Below are 27,598 nucleotides of genomic sequence, written 5' to 3' on the forward strand. Positions count from 1 at the left end.
GTGAAAACGGCCTCACCTGCTAGCAGGCAGGACCAACACCATGAAAATGAGACTTGGGGTTGATTGTAGATTTCTGCTGTAGCTGGTTCTGGATCCGTAGATATCTTGATTATTTCCTACCCTTGATAGAGGGTGTTGTGCGAACTTAAATTTCCAGATGGTCAGGATAGGAGCAGAGGTAGCCTTCTCATGGAGAATCCCCATTGCATTGAATTATTGTCAGAAATAGCCAAGAAGCGAAACCAGATACTTTTCATGCTCGTTTACCAGGCCTGAACATGTTGCTTATGTATCCAGACAAGCATAATGGGGATTTTATCTGCTTGTGGAAGAGAGAGGGTGTCAGGCGAGGCTGCAAAAGCAGCGCTGGACGGAGAGTAGCACAAAATTCAGACAGCTGTTTAGGCTGCTGAGCAAGAAATGCCACCTCTGCCACCACCTGTAAAAGCAGAAGCGTGATCATATGTTGTCCAATTAAGGCTTTTAACAACATTTCTGAAATGATGCTGAGTTTATTGGTTACGTGTTTGGCACCTCTCCGCTGCTGTGAATAATTGATGTTTTCCATCAGTGGTGGCTAGCACAGACGAGGCCTGGGAGCGTACAGCCTGAGGTTGCCCATCTCCTGTCTTGCTTCAACAGACCTTCCAGTCCTGAAGCTGAGCTCTACGTACTCTCCTAAATGCAATGGGGATAGTTACTGCCTCTTTCCTGTACTACAGCCCTGCAAACCAACGGTCCATGTGGTTATTGAAAGCTCTAGCAGTGCTCACAGATTGCATTTTAAAATAAGCTCATTGAAATTAGGCATCATGGCTACATCCCTCCCTCTCCCTTCTTTTTCAGTATCCCAAAGTCTGGAGGAATAGGGAATTTGCAGAAAATTGATTTTATGTGTAAGGTATTTTTTGAACCAGCACAATAAACTTTTGAACAACAAAAAAAAATGATGTAACAGCCACCAGCAAGTAATAAGTACAGAAAAATTGTTTAGTTTTGAGACTATTGTAATGCAAGATCACTGGACGATCTTTAATGGTCTTAAAATATTTCTGAAAAGTCAAGAGTAACAGGTAAGGTACTTTTCTGTAAAGATTGGAAAGCGTTTGCTTGCTTGTTTTCATCAGTTCATTATCAGTTCTCAGCAGGGAGCCACTTTTGTTTTTTCCTTATAATGTCTCTGCTCGTGGTGGTGGTTTGTGTTTTGTTGTTTGTTTTGTTTTTTTTTTTTTTTAAAAAAACCCCACATTTTCTTTTCCTATGTTTTAAAATTCACCCAGCAAAAGTTGAGGATGGAGAGGTGTGCAGGACTGTAGGCAAAGCTATTGAAAAAATATGTTGCATGTTGCATTGAAATGGTTGGTGCATATCCATCACAGCATATGCTGCCTCCGGCGTTTCGTGTCTCAGTGCAGTCTTTCTCATTCACTCCCTGTTCAGAGCATGCTCATTTATACTGATTAATTTTTTTTTTTTGTTCTAGGGCATTTGCATGTTAAAGGAAGTCAAGAAAAAATGTCCAAGTCATTAAAAAACTACGTAACAATTAAGGTAATCTAATTCTGTGAATTGAAGCAATGTATGTTTGTAATATATGTAAATATTAATCACAGCTCTCTTTTGAAAAAACACTGCAGTGGAAGACCTGAAGCAGAGTGTTTCTCTAGTGCTGGCGTATCTGCTAGTGCAGATCTGGATGTAGGAAACCCCCTTGGAGTCAGGGTTTGCTTATAGCATGGATCTCGCTGAGCTGAGAGCATTTGTAAGAACAGTGTTTGTACTCAATACCAACCTTCTGCATTATACATTTATGGTTGAACTCGATGATCTCAAGAGTCTTTTCCAACCTAAATGATTCTGTCACCCAAGTGATGGGTTCTTGTCTGTTTGCTCTTAATAGTGTGTGTGCTTTTGGAACTGGGAAAAGGATGGACGTTTTTCCTTGTTCTGCTTTAGGTGAAATGGGATGTAGTGTCAGCATTTTGTCAGGAAGCTATTGGGTGTCCTGCAACTGCACTGTCACAGAATCACAGAATGGTTTGGGTTGGTAGGGACCTCAAAGATCATCTAGTTCCAACCCCCCTGCCATGGGCAGGGACACCCTCCACTAGACCAGGTTGCCCAAAGCCCCATCCAACCTGGCCTTGAACACTTCCAGGGAGGGGGCATCCACAGCTTCTCTGGGCAACCTGTGCCAGTGCCTCACCACCCTCACAGTGAAGAATTTCTTTCTAACATCTAATCTAAATCGACCCTCCTTCAGCTTAAACCCATTACCCCTTGTCCTGTCACTACACTCCCTGATAAACAGTCCCTCCCCAGCTTTCCTGTAGGCCCCTTCAGGTACTGGAAGGCCGCAATTAGATCTCCCCGGAGCCTTCTCTTCTCCACACTGAACAACCCCAACTCTCAGCCTCTCCTCATAGGAGAGGTGCTCCAGCCGACTGGTCTCTCGTATTCTCCTTTATTTTTACATGGTGACCTTGCCACATTAATGTGTCCTGTTTTACTGTGCCCCAAAGTTTTTGGTGCAGCCCAGAGCAGGGTTCCTCTGCCATGCAGGTGGGATACAGCTGTGCTTGGCACTAGGGTGGCTCCCGTGATGGCTGACACCTGCCACTACAGGTGCGCAATTTCCCTCCTTTAGACAAAGCTGGAGAAGCTGTTTCAGCACATATGTTCCCCTTTGCCCTCTTGGAAGACTTAATTAAAATCCCTTTAAAAAGCAGTTCAATACGAGCTGCTTTCATTCTTAATTCTCCTGATGCTGTCTGGGTACAGTTAAGCCCTGTCTCCCCCAGGAAAATTACCTGTCGCTCACAATTTTCACAGCAATTTTCCAAGTCTGGGTGGAGAAATGACCATGAAAGCAATGCATGCAGTTAAAAGTAACTTATAAAAATGTTCCCCTCCATGTCTGTGGTGAGACCTCTTTGTGTTGAGAAAACAAAAACTTCAGGCTGATCTCTCTTCCCTTGTGGGTCTCTGCTTTTAATTTCTGCCCTTGGACATGGCTAACAAGTATTAGTCCTTTCCTGTAAGCGATTTTTCAGTCCAGTGAAACAGATTTCTTCCTGTACAGCCTTCCTGCATCTTGAAAGTTAACCCCTACGTGGAAGTTTTTATGCCCCCTCCGAAAGAGGGGTGGCCTGTCCGAGACCTTCCCCTGCTCCTGCCGCCGGCTGCCTACATTCCAGGCTGTCACCCGGGCATGGCCACCCTGCATCCTCCACATCCAGCTGCCCTGTTTTCCCTCTCCTGTGTCACCTTCTCTGATTTTTTTCTTTTTTTTTTTCCCCTTTTTTTAAAAATAGCTATTAATTTCTGACCCCCAAAATCAGGCATGTTGTGATAACGCACAGCTGAGCAACCTGCTTTGAAAGAGCTGTGATACTTTTTCTGTACTCCTGTTTTTAATGAAACGCAGAGTTGTTTTTTCCAGTTCAGATGGTCCTTTCCCAAACTCCAATTTATTTCTTTACTCATATTGTTCTACCCCTGTATATTAGCGCAAAGGTTCTAGGCACAGTTATATAGAGTTTATTTAAAAAAAAAAAAAATCAATATCACTATTTATTTTTTGATTAAGCTTGCCCTGATTGCCTCAATTATTTCTATTTTCACATGAGAGAGAGCACATTGCAGATGCTTTGCTACCTTCAGTGTTCAGGCTGGTTTGGTAGCAGAAGCTAAATTTCGAAATGTACATCTTTAAGCAAATGACATTTTCCGTATTTTTTCACTTGTACTGCCTTCTCCTTATGATTTTCTATTTCAGTGGCACTTCAGTGTTACAAACTTACAATCACCAATTTGCAAATTAAAAAAACAAAAAAACAAACAAAAAAAACCCCAAACAAAAAAGCGGGAATACAATGTTTACAGTCAATCTGCCACAGTGTCCAGCTTTACTGAGAGCAGGGTTGGAAGTGATTGAGTATTTTATTGGTGTACCTTCCAAGCATTTAAATAGTTCTGTATACTATTAGTATAAATTAATTACACTAGTATTAATAGCAATAATTTACTATTTACTGCAGTAAATTATTTGTAAAACTAGATACTAGGGCGAAATTAATGAGGTTTCATAATTAACACAGATAAATTCTAGCAATATTAAAAAAAATATTTTTGTTCACTCTGTTTTCTTTTGTATGCTAGTCCTGCAGAAATTGGACATTTATTTTCTTTTTCAAGAAATTTTTCTTTTTTTTTTTCATAAAATTTGCAAAACTCAGGAGCTGTCCTTTCCTGCAAGATTGTATCTCAATATTAGTCTGATAATTTCAGTTTGGTTTTTTTGCAAAGGTCTTTATACAGTGTATGTTTCATCATAATTAGAAAGTACTATTCACTGTTTTATATTTGCCATTGTGTGTATATTTATATCTTGTTCCACATAAGATAAGTGTGCGTACATATATACTAGATTTCACTTAGTTTAGACTGTAAACCAGTGCTATAGTTTAAAGCTTTATACCTATCTTAAACTACAAAGATGGGTTATTTGTCACACTAATTTGTCTGAAATATGCTGTGAAACTAGTATAAGGGGGTGGAACAACTCCTGAAGGAATTGTGTGATACAATACTAAAGGTGTCTCTTTTGTGGGTGGAGTTTAGGATTTCTTGAAGAAATTTTCGTCGGATCAATTCAGGATGTTTTGTTTGCGCAGCAGATACAGCTCAGGTAAGGAAAAACCCCTTTATTTGTTGAGGCATGCACGGCTTTCCCCGTGCCGGCGATGCGGTGGCGGGGCGGCTGTCCCTGCGGTGCCAAGGAGTTCCCCTCGGGGGGTGCAAAGGTTGGCGGCCCTCGCGGGGCTGCTCTTCCGCTCAAGCATCTTTACTGAGGACAGTACTTAACCATTTGTCTAAATACCTTCCTGAGCTGCAGGTAATTGCAACTCTCAGTTAATTGCACTTTCGATTAATGAATTACCTCCATCTCTGATTTGCATCTGTCGCAGTCGCTTGTATTTCGGTCACAATTGGCTGTTTTTGGAGATGTATCTAGGTAGAGCTTTGCCTTATATTCCCGTGGGCTATGACAAGGGCTTGCTAATAACTTTTTTATCTCCCTGCTGTTTTATCATTTTTGTCCTGTGGAGTTACCAAGCGTTCAAGCAGTTCTGTGGTGCAGTGCAGGTCGCTTATATCAGCACTTCATAACCTAATGGTCGTCTTAGCCTGGCAGAGGCTGCTGGTGGGAAGAGGCGTGGGGGTTCTGTCAGCTTCCCCGTCTACACCGCCGTGTTTCCAGCAGGCGGGTGCTACTTTGAACTGGAAGAGGTTTTCATGTGGATAGTGGTTTAACCAGTTTATTGGCCTGCCAATTGGCCTACCAGACGGTAGCTCCGTAACCACTGCGGGGTCATCCGGCTTGTTGGCCATCTTGGCACAGTAAGGGAATGGTGGAGCACAGGGAGACCCCTGCTGCGTTATTTCCGTGGGCCTCTACCTGCCTCGGATGAAGCACCTCTAGCAGCATGACTGGGACAGCTGGTGTGCTTAAGGCTCTGTGGCTTTGCTAGTGTCTGTCAGTGTGCAGTCCTTTCTAGATGTGCCATGATTGGACTGAGATGTCTTTTTAATTGTTAATACCTCTAGCTGCTTGCAGGAGCCGCCTGTCTGATCATCCCAGTGGAGCCTCCCTCTCCTAAGGCAGTCGAAGGCATCGGGAATGCCATGTATTCCTGTAGTATTTTGAAACATGGGGTAGTAAAGAGACTGCTGGTTATTAACTGCTGACCCTCACCATGGTAGGAAGGGAGGAGCAGATCCAGGTGGGAAGTTTGCTGCAGTCCAAGCCCCCGTTTGGAGCAGGAGAGGGGGCAGGCAGCGGGGAGCACTGCCACCGCGGGGCGAGGTGGTGGGGCAGCGGCACGCCTGGCTGTTTCCTCTGGGTCTCTCTGTCAGGAGATGAAATACATTGTGCACATATCAATGGCTCCCTGGCTGCAGCTGGGGGCACTTGGGAGTCTTGAACAAATGTGTATTTAAAGCAAAAGAAGAAAAAAGGCTAATAGCTACAACGCTATCATACGTATGTTTGTCCTGTAAACAGAAGCGGAATGGCTGGCAATTTCTAAGCTTACCTTAGGGCAAGGAATGGCACTGGAGCCCTGCAGCCGAGGGCTGCCTGCACGCCTTCTCCGCTGCTGCATGTCAGCTGGCTGCATTTGAATGTCTGCGAGAAGGACCTGACCCCTTTTTCTTTTTTTGCCTTACTTCTAGGTTCCTGTGATTAAAAACAGAGGGCTGTCTGTGCAAATATAGGTGGCTTTGATGAAAGGATACGGTGGTGGTATGTCAGATCATAGCGTCAGTAAGCCAGTTGGCAGATAAGGATTGCTCGGAGGTCTGCTGCGCTTGCCACCTCTGCCTTCTGAGGTGGGGTGCAGTTATTCGTTGTCCGATAAAGAGCTGGAGTCAGGCTCTGCTGAGCCAGGCACTTCCTATGCAGCCTGTCAGTTTGTGCCCCTGCTGTCAGTTCACTTCGGTTTAGTGTCTGGGGACAAACACGACTCCAAACTGCCCCAGCCACAGAGGGGCAAGGGCTGGAGGGGCACGTGCAGGGAGATGCATGTGTTTTGTGGGAGTGGAGGCCCCCTCCTGTGGCATCATTGTCACAGAGAGGATAAAGCTGGATGCCTTGCTCATGAGGAAGAGGAGAACAGTTAGAGGGAAGGGGCTTTGATGCAGGACATCACCCTTCCATAGCGCATCTTTGCAGGGGTCCCTCTGTTCCATCACCCTCTCTACCTGCTCAGGCTGGCAGGGTGATGCTGCTCGGGGTTAAGCTGAGCTGTGGGGCAGTGGTGGTGGTCTGGGCCTTCTGCTTTGCCTGATGCCTCTGGGTGTCCCCTCCCTGGCCCAAATCACCACCCTTCAGCCCACCTGGGGCTGTTGGGAAAAGGTGTCTCCTAGGTGTCACGGGCAGCAGCATGGTGTCCCACCACCAATGTGCCTGCCAGGCTGCCTCTGGGTGCAGCTTAAAAGGACATGTGTTGTCTCTGAAGCCCTATGGGACCCCGTTGTGAGGTACTGCTTTTTCTCTTGCATCTCATCAGCAGTGGCTTCGCTTTATGTGGTTAGGTGGAAGGGCTGTGAGCCTGCTGCAGGCAGCGGGGTTCTGTCCCCAAAACGCTCTCCTGGTCACCAGAACCTCTCCGGTGATTTTGTGAACCTGAGGGAATGTTTTGGTCCCTCTGGTCTTTAATTACTTGTTGGTGCTAATAAACATGTGTTTTTTCTAATTTGACGATGCGGCGACAATGCCCTTGGTGGCAAAGGATGGAAGGAGTACGTAGGGAGTACAGTGAAGATTTATAGAGCCGGGCTTGCCTGTGCCGCGCTGTGGGTTTACAGTGCCTGCAGGCAATGGTTTAGGAGAATGCCGTGAATCGGGGAAGAAGAATGGCTTTAATCAAAGCGGGCTTCATCAGGATAAACTTCCATCAAGTATTCCTCACGGAGTTCCTGTAACCAGGGTAATCAGTTGAGTAATCTTAGTGGATATAAATGATCTCTCTCAATATCTCACTGTTTTCTAAAAGTCTGTACATCTGTCTTTTTTAAAAGCTGAGTAAAGCTTAATTTTAAAACCAATGTTAATGAGGCAGTAATGCAGATTTTTAATTACACACAAGTGGAAAATCTGACAAATAGAGGTCCAGACTTACGCCTTAGTTATACTGAGGTAAATCCTACAGAAGGTCTGTTTAAACAGTTAGGCTTCTTTGGAATTTAGGCTAATGGAACCGAGATCAGCTATCACATCTGGCTGCTTCTGCCCTCTTAGACCTGTCCCCTTGCTCAGGCTGTCTGCTCTAAAGAGTCTGTGTCTGGGCAGCATTGGGCAATAGCACAAAGCAGTCGGCTGTAACATGCTCGGGACCAGAGGTGAGATTGCTGTGGGAACTACAGGCGATGCTCGGTGCTGGTAAGATTAGGAGTACGCTGCAAGCTGCAGTCTAGATGTACCTTAGTGCAGAGGTGAGGCGTAAAATGGTGGAGCGATGTTGCACTGGCTGCGACTGGCACTTTGATTCAAGTAGTCAACTCTGGTGTGATATTGTGGGAAGGAACGCATTTAAACTTAGGCCTGTCCTTGGTGGACACAATTTCCACCAAAGTTGGGTGAGCTGTCTCGTGTGGGGTCTGAGTGCTGTTCTACAGAAAATTGGGCGTTACTGTACAAATAAAAAAAATAAATTGTCTCTTGCTGATGGCAGCTCGCAGGGACCAGTCCAGCACCTGAGGGCATAGGCAGGGCGAGAGGAGCCCACTTAACCCAAAGCCAGCAGGAGGGGACGCTGATAGTTCCCAGAGCGCCATTGCAGGCTGCAGCTGGAGTCCCACTGGGTGCAGCAGGGGCGTCCGTGTGCGTAGGTGCCCTGTCAGTCAGGGAGCTAATGTCGTCTTTCCCGTTGGTGGAAAAGAAGCGCTATAGGGTTAGGGTATAGCAGATCTCATCATAAAGCAGAGCGCTGCTTAGGATGCAATGAATCATTTACCTTAAGGCTTTATCTGTCTTTCTAGTGACTATAAAAAGCTGTCCTGGTTTCAGTAGGGATAGAGTTAATTTTCTTCCTAGCAGCTGGTACAGTGCTGTGGTTTGGATTTAGGATGAGGATAATGTTGATAACACACTGATGTTTTTAGTTGTTGCCAAGCAATCAAGGACTTTTCAGCTTCTCATACTGCCCTGCCAACGAGAAGGTGGGGGTGGGGGAGCAAGAAGCCGAGAGGGGACACAGCCAGGACAGCTGACCCAAACTGGCCAAAGGGATATTCCATACCATATGATGTCATGCTCTGTATATAACTGAAGGGTTGGCTGGGAGGTGAGGCAGCTCAGGAACTAGCTGAGCATCGGCTTCGGGTGGTGAGAAATTTTGCTGTGCATCACTTGCTTTGTATATTCTATTATTATTATTATTAATTACTTAATTATCTTATTTTTCTGTCCTATTAAACTGTCTTTAACTCAAGCCACGAATTTTACCTTTTTCTTTCCAATTCTCCCCCTATCCCAGTGAGAGGGGGAAGTGAGCGAACAGCGGTGTGGTTGTTTTAGTTGCCTGCCAGGTTAAACCACGACAGAGGCTTAGGTGCGAGTGTGATGAATCCCATCCCAGACATGCCCTTACGAGTTTAAGCAATTTGTGTTTTCTCTAATAGTCGCCTTCGAAAATTGATATGGTCCAATTTAGTTTTGATATTGTGAGGGAACTGTATATCTAGTGCAGAATCTAGACTGCAAATTTTTAGGTCCATCTAGATTTTAGGTGCTGGTGAAGCAGCCCTTTAACTAGAAGTGCCTGTATTCCTCATGGATTCAGTGGTGAGAGTTAGGTCTCTTTGTGGAGGTCTCCAAATACAGATCGTGTCTACCTAAATTAGAATAGGAACAAAATTAGGGGTGAAATCAAAGGTATGTCTTGCCAACTGAAATCTGGGGGATGCTTAGAAATATATCCAATACAAATGTTTTGGAGTAATAACTTCACAGAGAGATTCAACAATGAGGAAAAAAAAAAGTCAAGTAGCTATTTCTTCAGTCAGCTTCCAGACGCTGTTTTGAAATAGTCTGATACCTTTTCAGTAGGTTATACTTTGTCATGTGTAATGATTGTCTCTTCTATTGATTTAATTCACCTAGTGTGCATGAAGAACAGTGTTTTTAATTAAATATGCAATTAATTGTGAGAAAGGTTTGGTATGACAAATAACAACAAACTTTTCCTGGGATGACTTTGTCTCAGAATATTGTTCCTGTGCATGACAGACAACATCCTCTCTATTGTAACAGCCAAATATTTTTTTTTTCTTAGCAGTAGAATTTAGTGACGAGAGCATGGATGATGCAAAGCACATTCTCCAGGCAATCTCCTCATTTTTTAGAGATGCAAATGCTTATATAAAAGGACAGCTAGTATGTGACCCTGTCAGAGAAGACATACTGTGGGAAAGGTAAGTGCACCTCCTGTATCTTAAAGAAAGATTGTGATTGTGAGCAATAGTTTGCTGACAGGCTCAGAGGGCTGAATCATGTTCCAAGTTCTGTTTAAGGAGCAAGACAAGAAGAAGGACTGAGAAGCAGTTTTCCCTGCCAGCCCTCTCCAAGGGCAGCTTTTTTTCTCTTTTTTTCCTCTTTTTCTGCTCTTTTTTTTTTCTAGCCAACTGCTTTTCCTCATAGTCTGTGATACTTAATTGTACTTTTAAAAAGTGTGTTATTTATCTAGTGTGCCTGTCCTAACACAGGCATCTTTGCCCCTCTTGAGTGATGCAGAAGGCAAAGCTATGACCGAAGTTGTCAGGCTACCTGGTTCTTAAGCAGAAGTGTCCGTTAGCGACTGAAGAAGAAAGAGGATGACTGGAAAGTAATACGCCTGAGGCACGTGAGCTTGTAATCAAGCTGGCTGGCACTGCGGCGAGCAGCAGAGGAGAGAAGGGGTTACTAAGAAACTGGCTGGGGACAGAGATGTCACAGGGAAAGAAGAAATTATGGTGGCTGTGACTCTGACAGTGACGAGGGGAATCTTCTTTGGAGTCCCTTAGGAAAACCAGGTCATCTTCCAGGGGAGAGATGTGCTGTGTGTTGGGTGCCAAGCTGAGAAGATGAGCTCTGGAGTTGGGGTAGGAGGGGTGTTGAGCACCCCGAAGCGACGTATGTGCGGGCAGCTCTGGGATGTAGGATCAGAGGGGAAACAGCCTACGCCGTGGAAGCGAGAGATGGCTTCCTTGTGGTGCGGGCACCTCGCTGTCGGGGAGCTTGCGGCTGCACCAACTAAGGCACTGGAGCAGCGTTGCAGGGAAGTGGAGTTGAATTAACTAGTTGTGGTATTTGGTAAAAGCAAGTCCTTCAGCAGGAGGCTGCAGGAGACCTGTTGGTGAGAGATAAGGCTGAGAGACACGAGGCACGTGGGCAAATTGAACTGGATTGTCAGTGAGGGACATGTGGGAGGGCACAACTTGTGTACTGCTAGACGTAGAAACAACCAAAATGAAATGGAGCCCTTAATTAAAAGTGGTAGAGAGGGAGAAGCTTGCAGGGAAGAGTGTTGGGAGGAATGAGTTAGGGCAGCAACCACCTGCTATCTGAGGGGAGGCAGGCATTCCAGGCAAAACCACTCAGAAACAGGCACAGCTGGGTTGAGGAGAGCCCGAGGGACACTAGGATAGCTCGAGGTTCACCAGATAATCCTCCTCCCTGAGCTTTATCATGAAACAGCATCCTCAGGTCAGCACTATTGAGGTCTGGTTTGCCTTGCTGTGTGCAGGAGCTCACTGCTGGTGGCTGGTTGCAGCTCACGTTTATTCCTGCTGCTGTCCTCATCCTCCTGCTTGCAGCAGCTGCGGTGGGTGGCACTGGTCCTGCAGTGAAGAGTGCTGGCTGCCTGCTGGCTTCTGGTGCCGTTACATGAGCGGTCCCACCAGACTTTTCCGTCTCGGCCAAGGCAAGTGGAGTCCTGGGGCTGGGACTGGGCTCGCTGGGGAAATGAGGAAAGCTGGATCATGCCAACAGGACGCCTGGCTGACCCCCAGTCAGCTCTCTTGCCAGGCACTGGAGTGATGCACATGGTGTGGCTTTGGAAGAGAAATGTGCCGTTAGCGTGGAGAGAAAAGAAAAAAAAAAAAAAAACCAAACAAAACCGAACTTAGCAAAATCCTTAATGTGCTTAATATCAACTTCATTTTCCATCTGTTTATAAATGATTAAGGCAAGCCTTGATCTGCTGTTGTTGGTTCCTGTGATTTAACGATGTATTTACTGAACAGGCGTAGCACTCTGGATTTTGACAGGAGTCAAGTTTTTCCCTTCACAGCTGAAAGATGTATTCTTGTTGATCAGCTTAGCATCACCCATCATAGGACAGCTAGGAAGGAAACGACAGTGTCCTTTCGATGACTCCCTCTGGCTGAATAGCTGATGAATTCAGCGTACTGCTGGCATCTTGTTTGTCTTATCTTAAACGTTACCTTTTCTTCTTGAAGGCTAGCCAACACAAAAGTAACCGTGAAGGCTGCGTTTGCAGATGACTTTGACACCTCCAGGGCTGTTGCAGCAATTATGGACCTCATTCACCATGGCAACAGACAGCTTAAGGCTGTTACTAAGGTAACCCATTAGGATACAGAGATCAGAAAATGACAGCTGTCCACTGTCCTACTGTTTAATGCAGACAGATTAGTTTATTGTTCACATAAGAAACCAGCAGAAACAAAGCTCCATAAATTGTTGACCTTAATGGTGCCCATTTGTCCTGACCGTATTGCAGGAATTGTGTACGGCTATTGTTTTGTGCTTCGTTGTGTCCAAAGGATGTTTCTTTCCTCCTGCTCTATATTATTTATACCTAAGGGTTTTGAAAGGAGTGAAGCCATTGTGGCATGCTGCTAATTTTATGCTAGTTTTATGTTCTTACCCTGCTTCTTTGCTTAATACCCATGCACAGAAATCAACTTAAATTGGGAAATAGGGGGTGGCGGTTGCTGCGGGAGCGTTGGCTGGCAGTCCCAGGTGCATGGGGCAGTCATGGTGGTGAGTTCAGCTTTGGGGACCGAGCGGCTTCTGTTGTCAGCAAAGTATAACTGTGGCCTCAGCATGTCTGCGTGACTCCGTCTTCAGATGGCTTTTGGCAAATCGAGACCCCAGTTAAGATCTCTTGATGCTGACACAAAGGAAGAGTCTGTTAAGGACCAGACCTGAGTAATAAATACACTCTGAAGCACTTCTGGCTCTCCTTGTATCAACAGCTTCCTTTCTTGCTCAAGGTGAGCAGCTCAGCCTTGTTGCTGTGCTCCTGGATTGCTGGTGTCATGTGTCCACCATCTCTGTGCTCTGAAAGAGACGTGGAGTAGTAGTAACTACTGAATTGGCTCACTGGCTTAGAAATCCTCCCTCTTCCTGGTCTTGTTTTGGTGCTGGTTTTAAACTTTGTCCTTAGCCTTATCTTTCCCTTTTCTTTACAAAATGACTCTCTGAGCAAATCCCTGACTTGAGCCAGCTTGCAGCAGGGTTCTCTAACAGCGTTATCATGGCTTAAATACAAGTAGCCTCGTTTTGCCAGTTGTCGTTTGTTTTCCCTGAATTCCTCCTGTCACTCATTTTGCTAAGAATTGGGTGGGATATTTGCGGGGCAGCTGACTCGGATTTCTGGTTGCGGTGGTGGAGCTTTTCTGGGCGCAGCCCAGCTGTCTAAGCGTTACCTCCTACTGACTCTGCGCGTACTTTTTCTCCGTAAGAGTTGTGAGTAAATTCACATAAACATAACTACTCATTCCTCTCTTTAATCTTCTCGCCGTTCTTGCCTTAGCTGGCATGTTCCTATTTCTTTCCCTCAGCAGTCCACTTCAGCTCCTTCCAGCTCAGATTCTTTGCAAACTTTAGGTTATGGCTAGTCTCAGGCCCTAATAGAGATGTTGGATAAAATCCAATACCAGCTGCTAATTTGGTTGTGTATGTCGTCACTCTGTTTTTACGCAAGGGTTAGTCCCTTAAATTGTTTCTCAGTCTGTCATTTAATCTTGATTTTAAATTTTTTTTTGTGAAATAAATAAGGAGGAAAGACATAAATACATCTGTTCTTAAAACTGCTGTTCTGTCGCTGCTGCTGGTGGTTGCTGGTGCTACTGGGGCACAACAAAACGCCATAAGCTATCTTAAAGCAGTCTTCACTTTGTTTAAATCAATAAGACACTGAGAAAAGGGTTTGGGTTTTTTAATAATTTATTTCATAGGTGCCCTTGAAGCTGGGATTTTGTTCTCTTACTTTGTTTTCATACACACAGCCCTTTCGTGCCCAGAAGTGCTATTTTTAGACCTAATTTACTGTGCACATGTAATGCATGGCAGCTTCACGCATCTCTTCTCCTCGCTGTGCATGCTGGTAATAAGCTCCTTCCCTCCTCCGTTTACTTAAATCTTTTCCCTTTGTGTTGTGAGGTGCTTTTATATCTCTGTAGAAGTTCGTGTCTGGGCAGGTGTTAATGGTGGAGGTAGATTTATATAATTAGTAATAGTTTTCCCTTGTGGACCTAGGCTGCAGAGAGATGCTGAGTTCTGTAATACGTATTGACTGGACAATTTCTTTTGAGTGTTTTTTAAACAGGATGCTGGATCTCCTAGAAGCTCTGTTGTGTATGGAAGCATTATTTCCTATATAGAAGGCTTTTTTAATGCCCTTGGGATGTCCTTTGGAGAAAGACAGGTATGAAACATCTCTTCTATGTGTACTAACGTATGGTAGCAGCATTACATTTTATAGAACACTTTCCAGAAGTGTCAGATGTAACAAAGTTATTTATGGTTTTAGTAAACCTTTCTGCACTGCGTGCAGTTTCTACTGTGATGTCTTAGGAGAGATGTGAGGAGGTAGAACAGGAGAAAGCAGAGTGGGCTTTTTTCATCTCTGAGATACTTCCATGTTGCTTCTGCAGCAATTGTGCTGTGGAAATGAATGTTTGAGGAATAAAATGAGAAAAAAGTTAGCATTGGAGGCCTTTTAAATTGGTCCTGTTATGTGTCTGGCTTTTTCCCGGCTCTTCCTCTTCTTTCCGATGGTTGCACCCAGGCTGACTTCGCCAGCCTTAACAAATGTTTGGGCTTGTGACCTCCCTGTGCAGCAGGAGCCAGGGTCCAGCTCCTCCACAGAAAGCCGGGGTGCGGGGAAAGGGGCCGCTCCGCCTTGAGACGTGGTAGGGCTCGGGGAGGGGAGGGCAGCACGGGGGTCCCGTCATTGGAAATACCTTACATATCCTCTGGTGCTTGGAAAGGTAGGAATGAGGAGAAGGGGAAAAAAAGGAGAGAAAAGCCCAAAGCAAAGTACTGCACCGGGGAAAGAGCGATAAATACACAGGTGATACCCTGATGTATGGAAGGAGGAACATTTAAAAGGACACAAGGTGTTGGAGACTAGCAGGCTGTTCTGTGCTCCTCTCCTGCTCAAATCTGGAGTTGAATACCAAGAAGCTGAAAACTTTCTTTAGAGAAACTGTTCTGCAGTTTCTTTTGGGGGAAGGGGAGAAGAGGATGAGGAAATGTAACTGACCTTCTTTATACTTTGAAAGTCAGGCAGTATAGCAATAAATTCATATATTTTCTTTGCCTCTTTGTGGGTTTTTCCACAAAATTTCTTTCAAAACAGCGATTGGATGTGATTTGGCTGTGTGTTACTCCTGATAACCAATGGTTTGTCATGTTAATTTGTTAATAGTGACATACTAAACACTTATATGTGTCCATAAGTTGGATGTCAAAGTCATTCCTCCAGATTCTGGGCTGTCTGTATGCAGGTGCCTGCCACATCCTTATTTTTGCTGAAACAAGTATCAGAATGCTTTTCTTTTTTGCATACTGTGCTAGTTTCTCTGGGGCAGCAGGGTCAGCAGAAGACCTTGGCACAAGGAAGGAAGGAGCAGCACATCGGACCCTTCTCTGTTCCTCTGCTCTTTCCTTTCAGCTTCCAGTAGATGAATTAATCAAAATCTTCATCAGAAAGGTCCATGGGCTGCGGGGATTGTTCTTTCTCCTTGAGACCAGCCACAGCAGCTCAGTGCCCAGCCTTTGCTGCTCCTTAGCCAGGTGGCCCTGGGCAGGCAGCTTGCCAGGAGCAGTCCCTGACCACCATGGGTCCTGGCACATAGGCTGTCTGGAGGGGGTCAGCTGGCCTGGCCACCACTGCACTAAATTTCGTGTAGGGGCTGTGGGGAGCAGTGTTCAGGCCCTCTTCGTTTGGATGTTTGCATATAGCCTGTGGGTCTGCCTTGCTCTTAGGATGGGATTCATCTCTGCTAATTAGCTTTACAGTCTAACATAACTGCTTGTGCTTCTGCAATAGTCGGTGGAGAAAGAAAGGCACTGCTAAGGGACGGTTCATCTTAGTCTGGTGGTTGTACAAAGTAAGACTGCCTGTCTTTCTCTCTCTGCATTGGCAAGAGAAGGAGCCTGGACAGCCACAGGCAGGTCATGTGAATCCATCTGAAACTTTCCCGGTGGAAAAGGACCTGGGGGTGCTGGTTGACAGCTGGCTGAACATGAGCCAGCAGTGTGCCCAGGTGGCCAAGAAGGCCAACACCATCCTGGCTTGTGTCAGAAACAGTGTGGCCAGCAGGAGTAGGGAAGTGATCGTCCCCCTGTACTCAGCACTGGTGAGGCTGCACCTTGAGTGCTGTGTTCAGTTTTGGGCCCCTCACTACAAGAAGGACACTGAGGTGCTGGAGGGTGTCCAGAGAAGGGCAACAAAGCTGGGGAAGGGTCTGGAGCACAAGTCTTGTGAGGAGCGGCTGAGGGAGCTGGGGTTGTTTAGCCTGGAGAAGAGGAGGCTGAGGGGAGACCTTATCGCTCTCTACAACTACCTGAAAGGAGGTTGTAGCCAGGTGGGGGGTTGGTCTCTTCTCCCATGTAACAAGTGATAGGACAAGAGGAAACGGCCTCAAGTTGTGCCAGGGGAGGTTTAGATTGGGTATTAAGAAAAATTTCTTCACTGAAAGGGTTGTCAAGTACTTGAACAGGCTGCCCAGGGAAGTGGTTGAGTTGCCATTCCTGGAGGTGTTCAAAAACCGTGTAGATGTGGCACTTTGGGACATGGCTTAGTAGGCATGGTGGTGCTGGGTTGACGGTTGGACTTGATCTTAGAGGTCTTTCCCAACCTTAATGATTCTATGATTCTAGAAGATATTGCTAACCAGACAGAAGTCTGGGGAAATGTTTCGCTCTTAGGCAGCTTTACTACTTACTGCCGGGGAGTCTTGCTGGTGGGTGGACACCATTGTGCCCGTTCAGAGCTGAGGAGCAAAGGTGAGGGCTTTCATCCTGCTGAGTGCTGTATTGCAGGTGCAGCCAGGGGCAAACAGGTGATCGATCATCTGTGGGGTAGGCAAGGGTCAAACTTCCACATAAAGCTTCTTATGAGCCCTTTGGATCGGTTGGTACTGCAGAAGAAGAAATTAGAGATCAGCCCTGAGATGCTACACAATGTTTTACATGAAATAGGATTGGTTCATCTCTAAAGCTGCCCCTCCTTTTAGAGGATCTTGCCTTTGTGTCACGAGTACATGCTTGGTTTACATTTTGGCAGTGGCGTCTGTAGATGTTTCTTGCTCCCCTTACCATTCGTCTTTCCTCTCCCTTCTGTATTTAAGCATTTATCCTGCTCTTTTCCCTGCCCCAGGTTACAATGGAGCATTTCTGGCACTCGGATTTATTACCTTCTTTAGTATGTTTACATGTTTTGAAAGTTTGGGGAATTTGCTGCCTTTTGTGGAGACACTGAGCATCTTGCACTCTAGCCCTTTGATAGCTTCCCCCTCACCTCCTTCTCCTCCTCTTTGTTTGCTTCAGCCAGTGACCTCTGAAACTACTTCCTTTCACTTCCATCCTGCTGTTCGGTGACTAAATACAGTCCCCTTTGGCTTTAATTACTCAGCTGCTCCTCTGCTCCCAGCTGAGTATCGCTGCCAGCGACTTCTCCCCCCGGCCCTGATGTGCATCTCACTGCTCCGTTGTCTGCTCCCCCTCTCGTGTCTTAGTGATGAAAATACTGCGACGAAATTTTCTTGCTTGTTGGAGGTTTGTCGTTTTCCTCTCCCTTAGGAGTTTACCTCTATTGAGAAACAGGGAACATTTCTCTGCCGAGGGTGAGCCTGGGAGCCTGGCTGTGCCAGCGCCGAGGAGTGGCCTTCCTCTTCTGCTAGCACCAGAGCTGCCGTCCTGGCAGCCATCGGAGTGGGACCCTCTAGGAGGAGGGAGGCCCTTCCCCTGCCCTTCCCTTCCCCCAGTGAGACTTCTGCCAAGCCAGAGGAGGCCAAGGAAACTTAGAGCTGGCTGAGGGGAGGAGGGGGCCAGGCAGCAGCTGTGTGCAATGGCTGCTGCTTGGTCAGGTCTTGTTGGGTGGCTGGAACTGGATAAGATGGATCAGAGGAAAGTTCTGCAGATTCGGGGAGGTGCAAGGAGATAGGGTAGTCTGGAGACTTTAAGCCAAAATACCTAATTTTCCTGGTTTGTCATTCTTGAAGAGAGTCTGGAGCTTGAAGGTGGAGTAAGGGGCTGGTGTGCTCTCTGGCTCTGCAGATGTTTATAGCTGTGGGTCTGAGCTGGCAGCTGGGCTTCCCTTGCTGTGTTGGATGGCTGTTGCCAGGCCTTTATTCCATTAATTTGTCTAATCCCTTTTCAATTTATGCATGCTTCTGGCATCTAGGAGGTTTCCTGTGGTGATGAGTTCCACAGTTGGGTTATGCAGCATGTTATGTTCACATGAGAGCCCTCTGCTCCAGGATAGACATTGTCCTGTATAGGAATACACTGAACTACTTCCAGGTATGCCTGCACTGTAACTTTTGTCCAGCATTAGTGAGATTGCGACATTTTAATCCTACCAATACGGTGGAAGATGCACAACCAAGAGAGGTGATGAGGCCTCAGTGTATGCTACTGAGTTGGGGTTGATTTTTTATTTTTTTTTTTTAATTGTTCTTGGATGTTTGTAAAGTGACTTGTTTGATTTCTAGGTGGCTCTGGGAGGAGGCAACTCAGCTGTGCTCTCTAATGTCATTGATGAGCTTGTAAGGTTCCGCACGAAGGTTCGTCATTATGCGCTTGCTCTGCCAGAAGAAGGAGCAGAAGCTGTGCCAACGGAGGGTGCTGCGGGAACCAAAGCAATGAAACAAGAACAGAAGCAAAAGAGGCAGCAATTAATGCAGGAGAGAAAACCTCTCCTGGAGGCTTGTGACAGTCTGCGTGGAGAGCTTGCTGCCTTTGGAATCCACATAAAGGTAGAAGACGGTGACCTTCTTTGTGAGACTGTTAGTCATTTTTTAAGATGCTGTTTATTTGTGGCCTTCGTGCCCCTTTGGTAGCTTTTGGCGTTGTGCCCTGCTCCCTGTACAACTGCAGTAGCAGGAGGTGAAAGTGATGCCCCTGCCTGGTTGGACTGCTGGCTTTATCTTCTGCTCCCTGTCAGCCTTGTGTCTCTGTGCAAGCTGTAGCTACTTCTGCAATTACTAAGGATGTCTTACTTAGCCTCTGAAAATCCTGTAATGTTCCGAAATCCCTGAGTTACCCAAGTTTAATCCAGAAGGAAAGGTATGAGTAATATGTTCAGTCTTTAAAAATGTAGATTGCAGAGGAACTGGAAAGCAAACTGAGATGGCTTATGAAAATAATGCCTTCCCTCTACCCTCCCCACATTCCCCCACCAAAAATGGTAAGTCCTCACAAGAAAGCCTCTTCCGTCATCAGCAGCTCCATTCCCAACTGTTCCTGAGCCATAAGTTTGGCTGATTCCTGTACCACTCCTCTCTCCACTCTGCTTTCTACTTTTAGCCTATACCTAATGCCACTGTTCTTCCCATTTTCCATTACCTCAATGGTGTCATCTTCTCAAAAGAAAATCCCTTCACTAGCTTACTGTCTCCTCCTGGTTTCAGGGTGCTACGTTACTTCTTTAAGGGATGCTGCTTCTTCCAGTTCCTCTTGCTTCATTGCGCTTCTCACCTCAGCTCTAGCCCTTGTTGGGTCAGTGCTGCTCCTTACGTGTAGAATAATCCTCTGCTTTGTCCCCAGTGTCTTTCTCTCTCCCTCCAGTTCATGCTGCTCATTTTTTTTTTTTTTTTTCTCTCGCTCTGGAACTGAGCCTTGTGTTGTCATAGAATCATGGAGTCATTTAGGTTGGAAAAGACCTTGAAGATCACCAAGTCCACCGCTAAACCATGTCCCTAAGCACCACATCTATATGTTATTCAAATACCTCCAGGGATGGAGACTCAACCACTTCCCTGGGCAGCCTGTTCCAACGATTGACAACCCTTTTGGTGAAGACATTTCTTCGAATACCCAATCTAAACCTCCCCTGGCACAACTTGAGGCCATTTTCTCTTGTCCTAGCACTTGTTACTTGGGAGAAGAGACCAACCCCCCACCTGGCTACAACCTCCTTTCAGGTAGTTGTAGAGAGCAATAAGGTCTCCCCTCAGCCCCCTCTTCTCCAGGCTAAACAACCCCTCTCCCTCAACCGTTCCTCACAAGACTTGTGCTCTAGACCCTTCCCCAGCTTCATTGCCCTTCTCTGGACACGCTCCAGCACCTCAGTGTCCTTCTTGTAGTGAGGGGCCCAAAACTGAACACAGCACTCAAGGTGCGGCCTCACCAGTGCTGAGTACAGGGGACGATCACTCCCCTACACCTGCTGGCCACACTATTCCTGACGCAAGCCAGGATGCTGTTGGCCTTCTTGGCCACCTGGGCACACTGCTGGCTCATGTTCAGCCAGCTGTCAACCAGCAACCCCAGGTCCTTTTCCTCCAGGCAGCTTTCCAGCCGCTCTTCCGCAAGCCTGTAGTGCTGCCTGGAGTTGTTGTGACCCAAGTGCAGGACCCAGCACTTGGCTTTGTCAAACCTCATACAGTTGGCCTTGGCCCATCAATCCAGCCTGTCCAGACCCCTCTGTAGAGCCTTCCTGCCCTCAAGCAGTCTCCTTGCATCATTTTACCAGTAGGAGGATATAAAGCACAATGACATTAGGGAGTGACAGCATTCATCCTCTTTAATTGCTGAACGTGAGAGCTGTCATTTGTCAACACACCTATTAAAACCAAATTTGATGTGTGGTCAGCTGTCCCATGATCTCAGATGAAGGTGAGGGTGCTGATACAAACAGGTGAGAGCAGAGCGCAGTGGTGCTGAGCTGCAGCTGGGAAAGCAAAGGAAGACTGGGGGAAGTTGGAACACCTGCTTCCTTAACTTGTTTGTACATAGCTACATCCTCGCTCCACTTATCTGTCAAGAAAGTCTGCAAATCCAAACACCTGCACTGAGACAAAGTCCTGGAGAAGAAGACTCCTTTTTGATCTATTGGGCAAAACAGCTGCAGCACCACCCTTTTGAAGACTTGTTTCAGGTTGTTTATGAGGATTTATAGACATTAAATAACATCCTAGAAATTGGTCTTAGCCAAGATTCAGCCCCTTCCATTTATTTAATTATTATTTTTATAATTATTATTTTTTAATACCCTGAAGCTCAGCATAATCTGTTGTCCCAGAGTAGTTTGCTCCCCAAGATGAAGCACACGTACGTGTATGCGTGCACACAGCATGTGTCCAAAGCTGAACTCCTACTTTTTTTTTTTTGCTGCTTAACAAGTGGAGGTATCTGAAGGTGTGCTGTGAAGGTTGCCCAGCTCTTGCCTTTGCAAGAAGTCCCGCAAACCAAGCGCTGCAGCTCTGTGGTTCCTCGTGCACGTTCCCGGAGCCAACGTGTGACAAGACCCAGCCCTGCCCAAAGCGGAGCTCTCACCACCCTCGTGCTCAGCACGAGTCTTCTTGGCTGGGTTGGCTGTTGCCAAAAATGCCATGGTAATGCAATGCCTAGCAGCTGGGTCCTGCGTGCCTAATAAGCACTTGAGAAAGTAATTTGAATTTCTTTTTTCTACCCAGCCTCTGATTTCCATGAAACTTTAATGTGCCCCACGATACGTGCATGGTAATGCATCTGCTCAAGCACTCTTCCCTCTGTCAAGCGTGGCAGAAGTCAGCCAGCAACTTCTCAAGGCTGTGTGCGGGAGGAAAAGCAGCAGAACAGATGAGGTGGACGAGCCTCATCTCCACCTGGTGCAGACTAGGAACCCCTGGTGTGGGCCTGGGCAGGGAGGGGTTCTGAGTAGTAACAATTCCCTTAAAAATCAGCTTTGTAGAAAGGATAACTTCTCCTTTAGCTGTAAGTTTCTGATTTCTGTACATTGCTTTCTTCTCTCGGGCTGCTCAGTGCAGATGATGTTGTTAGTCTGAAGTTACAGAACTTGCAACAAACTGATTAAAATATCTACTGGTCTTTTCATGGCATTAGAGGGTGCTTGAAATGGAAGCTCATCTGTGCTACTAAGTGAAATGTAGTAATCAGGTATTTATGTATCAAGAAAAGCTTTCACTTTAATGTAAAGAAAATTCTACATTGTATTCCAGCCTTTCTTGGTAGTCAGAACTCATTTAACATTGTCCTGTTTCAATATTCAGATTAACTTACTTTCAACAACTGCAGCCGAACAGCTAGATCTTAACAGTCAGAAGGGCTCAGTTTGACTGTCATATGTGACAGTATTACATTACAGGTGTTTACAGGGGCAGGCTACTATCCTAAAATTCAGGAGATCAAATATGTTAGGCAGAATATTCTCATGTGTTGGCCGTTCTCCATTTACATGAGCCATTTAAAGATGAAAATTGGATTCCTCAACTTTAACAGCAGTTACTTGCATGAGAGAGGCCACATGCTGCTGCAGCAGCCCACGCTACGGAGGGGACATTTCTATTACAGTGGGTTGTTTTTCCTTAACTGGGAAGAATTGTCTGGGTTTGTTTTACAACTTCTGAGTAACAGTAACGGCGACGTTAATGTGAGGTGGCATCACCACCTCTCTTACCTACTGCCAATTAAGGGCTTTGCTGTATGAAGCTTGGTTAAGAACGTGTGCCTCCAAGTACGTACAGATGTGTGGTACCTGTGTGAGCTGGAGTGCTGGGACTGACCCACTTACTTCTTCCTACAGGACAGAGCTGCCGTTTCGACCTGGGAAATTCTGGAAGGAGGGCAAGCAGAGCAGCAGACTGAGGAAAAAAGCTGATCCTTCAGCCTTGGACTTTTTTAAATTTTTTTCATTTTTTTTTAATTTTTTTTTTTTTTTTAAATTTCAGCTGCTTTGGCAACAGTTGTAAATACTAAGACTTCCCAAATAAAATCTTTGGAACAGGATGGCTAACAAGTATATAATACAATCTGAGCAAAACTGTTGACATTACTACTAGGTAAATAAATACAGGTGTGTACGTGGTGCAGGTGGTAGAAGCAGCTGCATTGTTTGGCCAGTGCCTCAGTAGGTTCTTGTGCAGGAATTGCCCCAGCCTCACTCACGACGTGATCTGCACTTTGTCTGCTGAGCTGGCACTGAGAATTACAACAGCGTGACAACGGAGGCAAGAACTGAGGCCTGGCTTGAGGGTGAACACACTTTGTTTTATGCCCACTGGCTTAAGCAATTTGTTTTTCTCAGGCACAGGAGGCAATGCTTTTGGCCTCAAAGTATTTCCTTACTACAGCGGTGCTGGTTTGGTCCTCTGAAATATTTAACCACAATATGACAGTACTGAGTTACCCATAAGGCTTGGTGTTTTCAGTTTGCTTTTGCACAGAGTACATTTGAGATTGCCCTAGCGCTGGGAGCGCAGCATGCTTCAGATCTCTCCAGCACAACTGGGAAGAGAGAATTAGTATGTTTACTTATTAATCCCCTGCAATGTAAGTAACCTGCATAAGTTTCAGGATCAGTAATGTGGCTGTTGTACAGGGTAGGATGAAATTCTCTTACCATGTTTGTGTTAAACCCTTGCCGCAGATGGCGTGGCTGTAGGTAGATGGAGCAAGGCTGCCTGTATTGTAGTGGCAGAGTTTACATGGGGCTTGTACTTACCCACTGGTGGGGTATTTGAAATGTGCTGGCAGCTGTAAACTATACCAGCTGTAAACTATACCAGCAGTAAACTAGAATGAATGGCAAGTCAGCTTGGCTTCTGTGGGAAATGGGATCTGAACGCATGAAACAAAGTACACGCAATTAATTTGCTATTATTTTTATTTCCTACCAGAAGAAACTGCTACATTTCCAGAATGTTTAAAAATTGTAACAATTTGTATACATTTGTGAATAACAGTTACAACGTCTGTATAGATTTAAAACCAACACGGCAGGTTGAAATCTGTACTGAGCTCTGTTAATTGATTGACTTTGCCTACAAATGCCATTTAGATTATAATACCACTGATGTTCTAAATACAAAAAAAAATGCTCTTTTTAAAGGAAATCCAGTAGCTGTTTTAAAATCAGTTTTAATGTTCTGATTTTATTTCAAAGGAGTTGGGCTTCTCAAATAGTTTTAAGGGGAAAAAAAGTAGCTGTTTCCCCAGAGATGTTGACAGTTTACAAAACTGTTTAAATTAAACACCAAAAACCCATCTCTCATGAGTAGACGTTGTTCTAATCTAAAAAAAGTCCGTGAACCCTCATAGACCAAAATGCGCAAACATTTAAAAACCTATTTTAAAAATAGGTAACCATTTTAAAAAAAAAACAAAACAAAACAAAACAAAAAATGCATTGGGGTGAGGTAGTATTCACAGTGCATCCAGAAATATCAATGATGAGGGCTGAAGGGAAATACTTGGAGCAGCCTTTCTGATTCCAGGTGCTTTCTGCAGCAGCTACTGCAAGGTAGGAGAATGCAATCTGACTAGTAGGCATGACGCTAGGTTCCAGTCTAGAGCTAGGTCACTGGAAGAGAGTGGCTGCAATGAATATATAACATGTATTGCAGTAACTGTACACATTACGTGCTTGTTCCTGCGCTTTAGTGAGTATATACACTCGGAGCTAGCTTGTAGGTTTAAGGGCAGTGCCCGCTTCCAGACCTTACAGGAAGTTTTGTAAATGTACTTTGCACAAACTTGCCCTTCTCTCCAGATTGGTTCAATCCCTACAAGCTTTGACTGAATTTCCAAAAATTTAGGAAATGATACTGTGCAAAATCCTACACAACTACCCCTTTATATCCTGCTCTGCCAATGAGCCCCCAGTGATGGGTACGGCCCATAACAGTAGAAGTCCTGTCTGTCTTGATAAGGATCAAGCAAAAAGCCCCTAAACCCTGTCATCTGCCTTTTGCTCTTTCAAGCCATATTCCCGCTGGTTAAGAAACAGCCACCTCTGTACCTGTATGCCCATCTTCTCAGAGCTCTAACTCAGCAGATAATCGGAGATTTAAAAGCACTTTGCTCTTCCATGATCACTGCGTTTGGCCAGTTCAGTCCAGTAGCACTAAGTTTCTTACCCTGCCTAGTAGCTCTCCAAATGATAATTTCACAAAGTTCATCATAGCAAGTTCTAGATGAGTCAAAGCCAGCTAAAGGAGTAGAAAATAATTTTTTTTCAGGTAAGCGTTAATTACTGTTTAATGCTGAGATACCTACAGTATATCCTTATTCTGCGATTGGGTAACCTTTTAAAACAAAAAAGACCAAGACGTTGCAGGAAGGGGTGTCCTGTCAAAATGAATGCTGCCTCTGGGACTGGGAATGGGAAAAGGCAACTAATTACATTCAAAATCTACAGCAACTCTCATGCATTCCCTTTCCAAAGAGGCTTACTTTTTGCTTCTTCATACACTAGCATGGCAAAAAATGAAGTGCAATAGCTAAATCTAGACAGAGGGTCTAAGAATGAAAACATGAAAACCTTGGTGCAATCCAAGAAAATTCAGTTGAGCTGGTGGAAGAATTTTTATCTAAGTATCAAGTGCATTATTTTTTTTTTTTTTGCTGTTCACACTTTAGTTATTGCTCAATAACTATCAAAAAGAACAGAGGAATACTTTCAGTTTAGTTTTATTATATTATAACAGATCTGCAACTACAGCTTATTTCAGCCAAACCATTTTTGTATTCCAAACTCTTAAAAAATATCTACATTAATCATATTTTTCTATTCTTAAAAATAAAAAAAAAAAATCTACCTAGCATACCAATGCTGCTACAGCACTTGAAAGGGTGCATTACTTTTGTAAATTCTACAGTAAATGTAATTACTCTTGCAGTCATTGTTCTTCCTTTTCTTCCTCTCAGCTGCTTTGGCTTCAGGTTTCAAAAAGTTTGTTAAAAGCTGTTCCAACTTCTGAAACCATGTCCGAGGCAGTCATTGAACGTCCAAATTTTTGAAAGGCTTGGTGGTTAGACTGCCTCGTAAGAGAGCAAGCTCCAAATGCAGCCACTAGAAATGGATTTTGACTAAAAGGAGAGAAAAAAAAACAACCAACAACCAACATTATAAACAAAATCTGAACACCCCTGTGTAATTCCTAAGGTGGTGGACATAATCTTTGTACCCAGAGATGTTTGTCAGCACTGTTGGGAAGGCCTCTTAAGCAAACACCTGTGTTTCTCAGGCTCTTGCACTGCAGAGCACCTATGGCTGAATTTTTTAACAAATACACCCCTTCCCATGGCACGGCATACGACTGAGTGAGAAATGGCACCAGAGCTGAAGGATGCAAAAGGAAAACCTGCTTAAAGAGCGCATAAGAAGGTTGTTCCGTGTCTAGTTTTACCTATGTGAAACTTCCTCTGTTCCTTCAGAGGAAGACTGCAGTCTCACCTGGCAGCCTTGTTGTTCCCTTTCCTCCCCACTCGCTGGGCAACTCTGTTTAGTTTTGGGGGGCAGGGGCTGGGGGAAGGATCTGAAGGGATCTGAACCTCCCCTGGAGAAGGCAGCACAGCCCTGCCACCTCCAGAGCACCTTTTCACGGCTGGGCCACAAGAGCTGCTTCTGCTGCCTTGACAGCACCAGAGCAGGGGAAAACCACTGCAGAATAATTTAGCAGCCAGGCTGGGCTCCACCTCACAACGCTCAGCCGTGGCTGGGACATAGCTGCCTCTATGTCTCTAAGGTCCTATTGACTTCTGTGCCAAGTGACAGTTTTGTGAAGGATCACTGTATAAAGCACAGACAAAGCAGAAAGTTCAGTTTACGATCAGGTGTTACCAGGGCAGCTTCGAGTATGTTTTCCTTGAAAACTGCAACTTCATACACTCATCAAGGTGCAGGAGGGAGTATTTAAGCCATCTTGAAAGTCAATCCTGGATACCCAAATACTGCTCTGAAACAAGAGCTGTGCACCGGCTTCTGGGCTCTGGACAGCTGAAGCACCTATTTCTAAGGTTTCTGCATAACCAGTTCAAAATACACTGTACTCCAAAGATACCACCTTAGCATCCTACGTACTTAACAGGAGAATCCTATCTGCTATACCATTAGCAGCCCTGAAAGCCAGCGCAATCTTAACATTTCAGAACCCTGCTCTGCACAGACCCATTCTGAAACAACGGAGCCAGGCAGAAGTGTGGAAGGACTGGCTGGACTGCCCGCAGCGCAGTCTACAAGTTGATGCCCTGATTCACTAAACCCAAAAAGCTCCTCCTTTCCTGAAACACACGAGGTAAACTGGATCTGTACAGCAGGTGTTTGAGAAAGGTCATCTTAACGCCACCACAGGAGACACAACATATTGCTGATGCCAATTATGCTCTCCCACTTTTCCTTTATCTATAAAATAAAGGAGTTTCTGAGCAAGCTGGTTGGAAAAGCCGCAGGAGCCCAAGTCAGGAGAGCCTGAAGAACACGTTCTGCATTTGCTAATGTCTCCAACAATGTCATACTGGTCTGTTGTACACCATGCAAAAATGACGTGAACCAAAATGACTCCTTTAGTGGCAGCTGCAACTTCAGATACACATTCTTTGGTTTCACTGTTCATTCTGGGTACGTTCGATTTCAGAATTTTAAAGTCCGGTTCAGCTGATGCCTCATTCATCCTGGGGGACCCAGTGCAGTGCTCTCACAGTAACGCCAGCACAGACCAGCTAACTCCCACGGACATCTAACTGTGTGCATCTGCATGGTGCATCCAAAAGAGTACAAAAGCTCTCATCTCCTCAGGCTTCAATAGCTCATTACTTACTGGGAAGAGGGACTGTTATTCCCTCACTGCTTAT

The 27,598-nt window shown here is 45.4% G+C and overlaps 2 protein-coding genes across 14 annotated transcripts in view; one reads left to right on the top strand and one right to left on the bottom strand.

Annotated features, from left to right (window-relative positions):
* The window catches only part of CARS2 (cysteinyl-tRNA synthetase 2, mitochondrial), a 41,747-nt gene extending 18,201 nt beyond the window's left edge, over positions 1 to 23,546 (top strand). For 2 of the 4 annotated variants that reach the window (XM_054815107.1, XM_054815125.1), the window contains 7 exons: positions 1,484 to 1,551; positions 4,624 to 4,690; positions 9,840 to 9,978; positions 12,004 to 12,127; positions 14,121 to 14,219; positions 18,517 to 18,780; positions 21,149 to 22,538. In XM_054815107.1, the coding sequence (XP_054671082.1) occupies positions 1,484 to 1,551; positions 4,624 to 4,690; positions 9,840 to 9,978; positions 12,004 to 12,127; positions 14,121 to 14,219; positions 18,517 to 18,780; positions 21,149 to 21,364 (977 nt within the window). In that variant the 3' untranslated portion in view covers positions 21,365 to 22,538. The other 2 variants (XM_054815116.1, XM_054815135.1) reach the window with 2 other exon arrangements.
* A 69-nt stretch (positions 23,547 to 23,615) lies between these two features.
* The window catches only part of NAXD (NAD(P)HX dehydratase), a 53,984-nt gene continuing 50,001 nt past the window's right edge, over positions 23,616 to 27,598 (bottom strand). For all 10 annotated transcript variants that reach the window (XM_054815039.1, XM_054815050.1, XM_054815081.1 and 7 more), the window contains one exon: positions 23,616 to 25,834. In XM_054815039.1, coding sequence (XP_054671014.1) covers positions 25,684 to 25,834 — 151 coding nt within the window. In that variant the 3' untranslated portion in view covers positions 23,616 to 25,683. The remainder of the gene's footprint in view (positions 25,835 to 27,598) is intronic.

The sequence above is a fragment of the Grus americana genome, chromosome 1 (genome assembly GCF_028858705.1).
Source record: "Grus americana isolate bGruAme1 chromosome 1, bGruAme1.mat, whole genome shotgun sequence".
Taxonomy (NCBI): Eukaryota; Metazoa; Chordata; class Aves; order Gruiformes; family Gruidae; genus Grus; species Grus americana.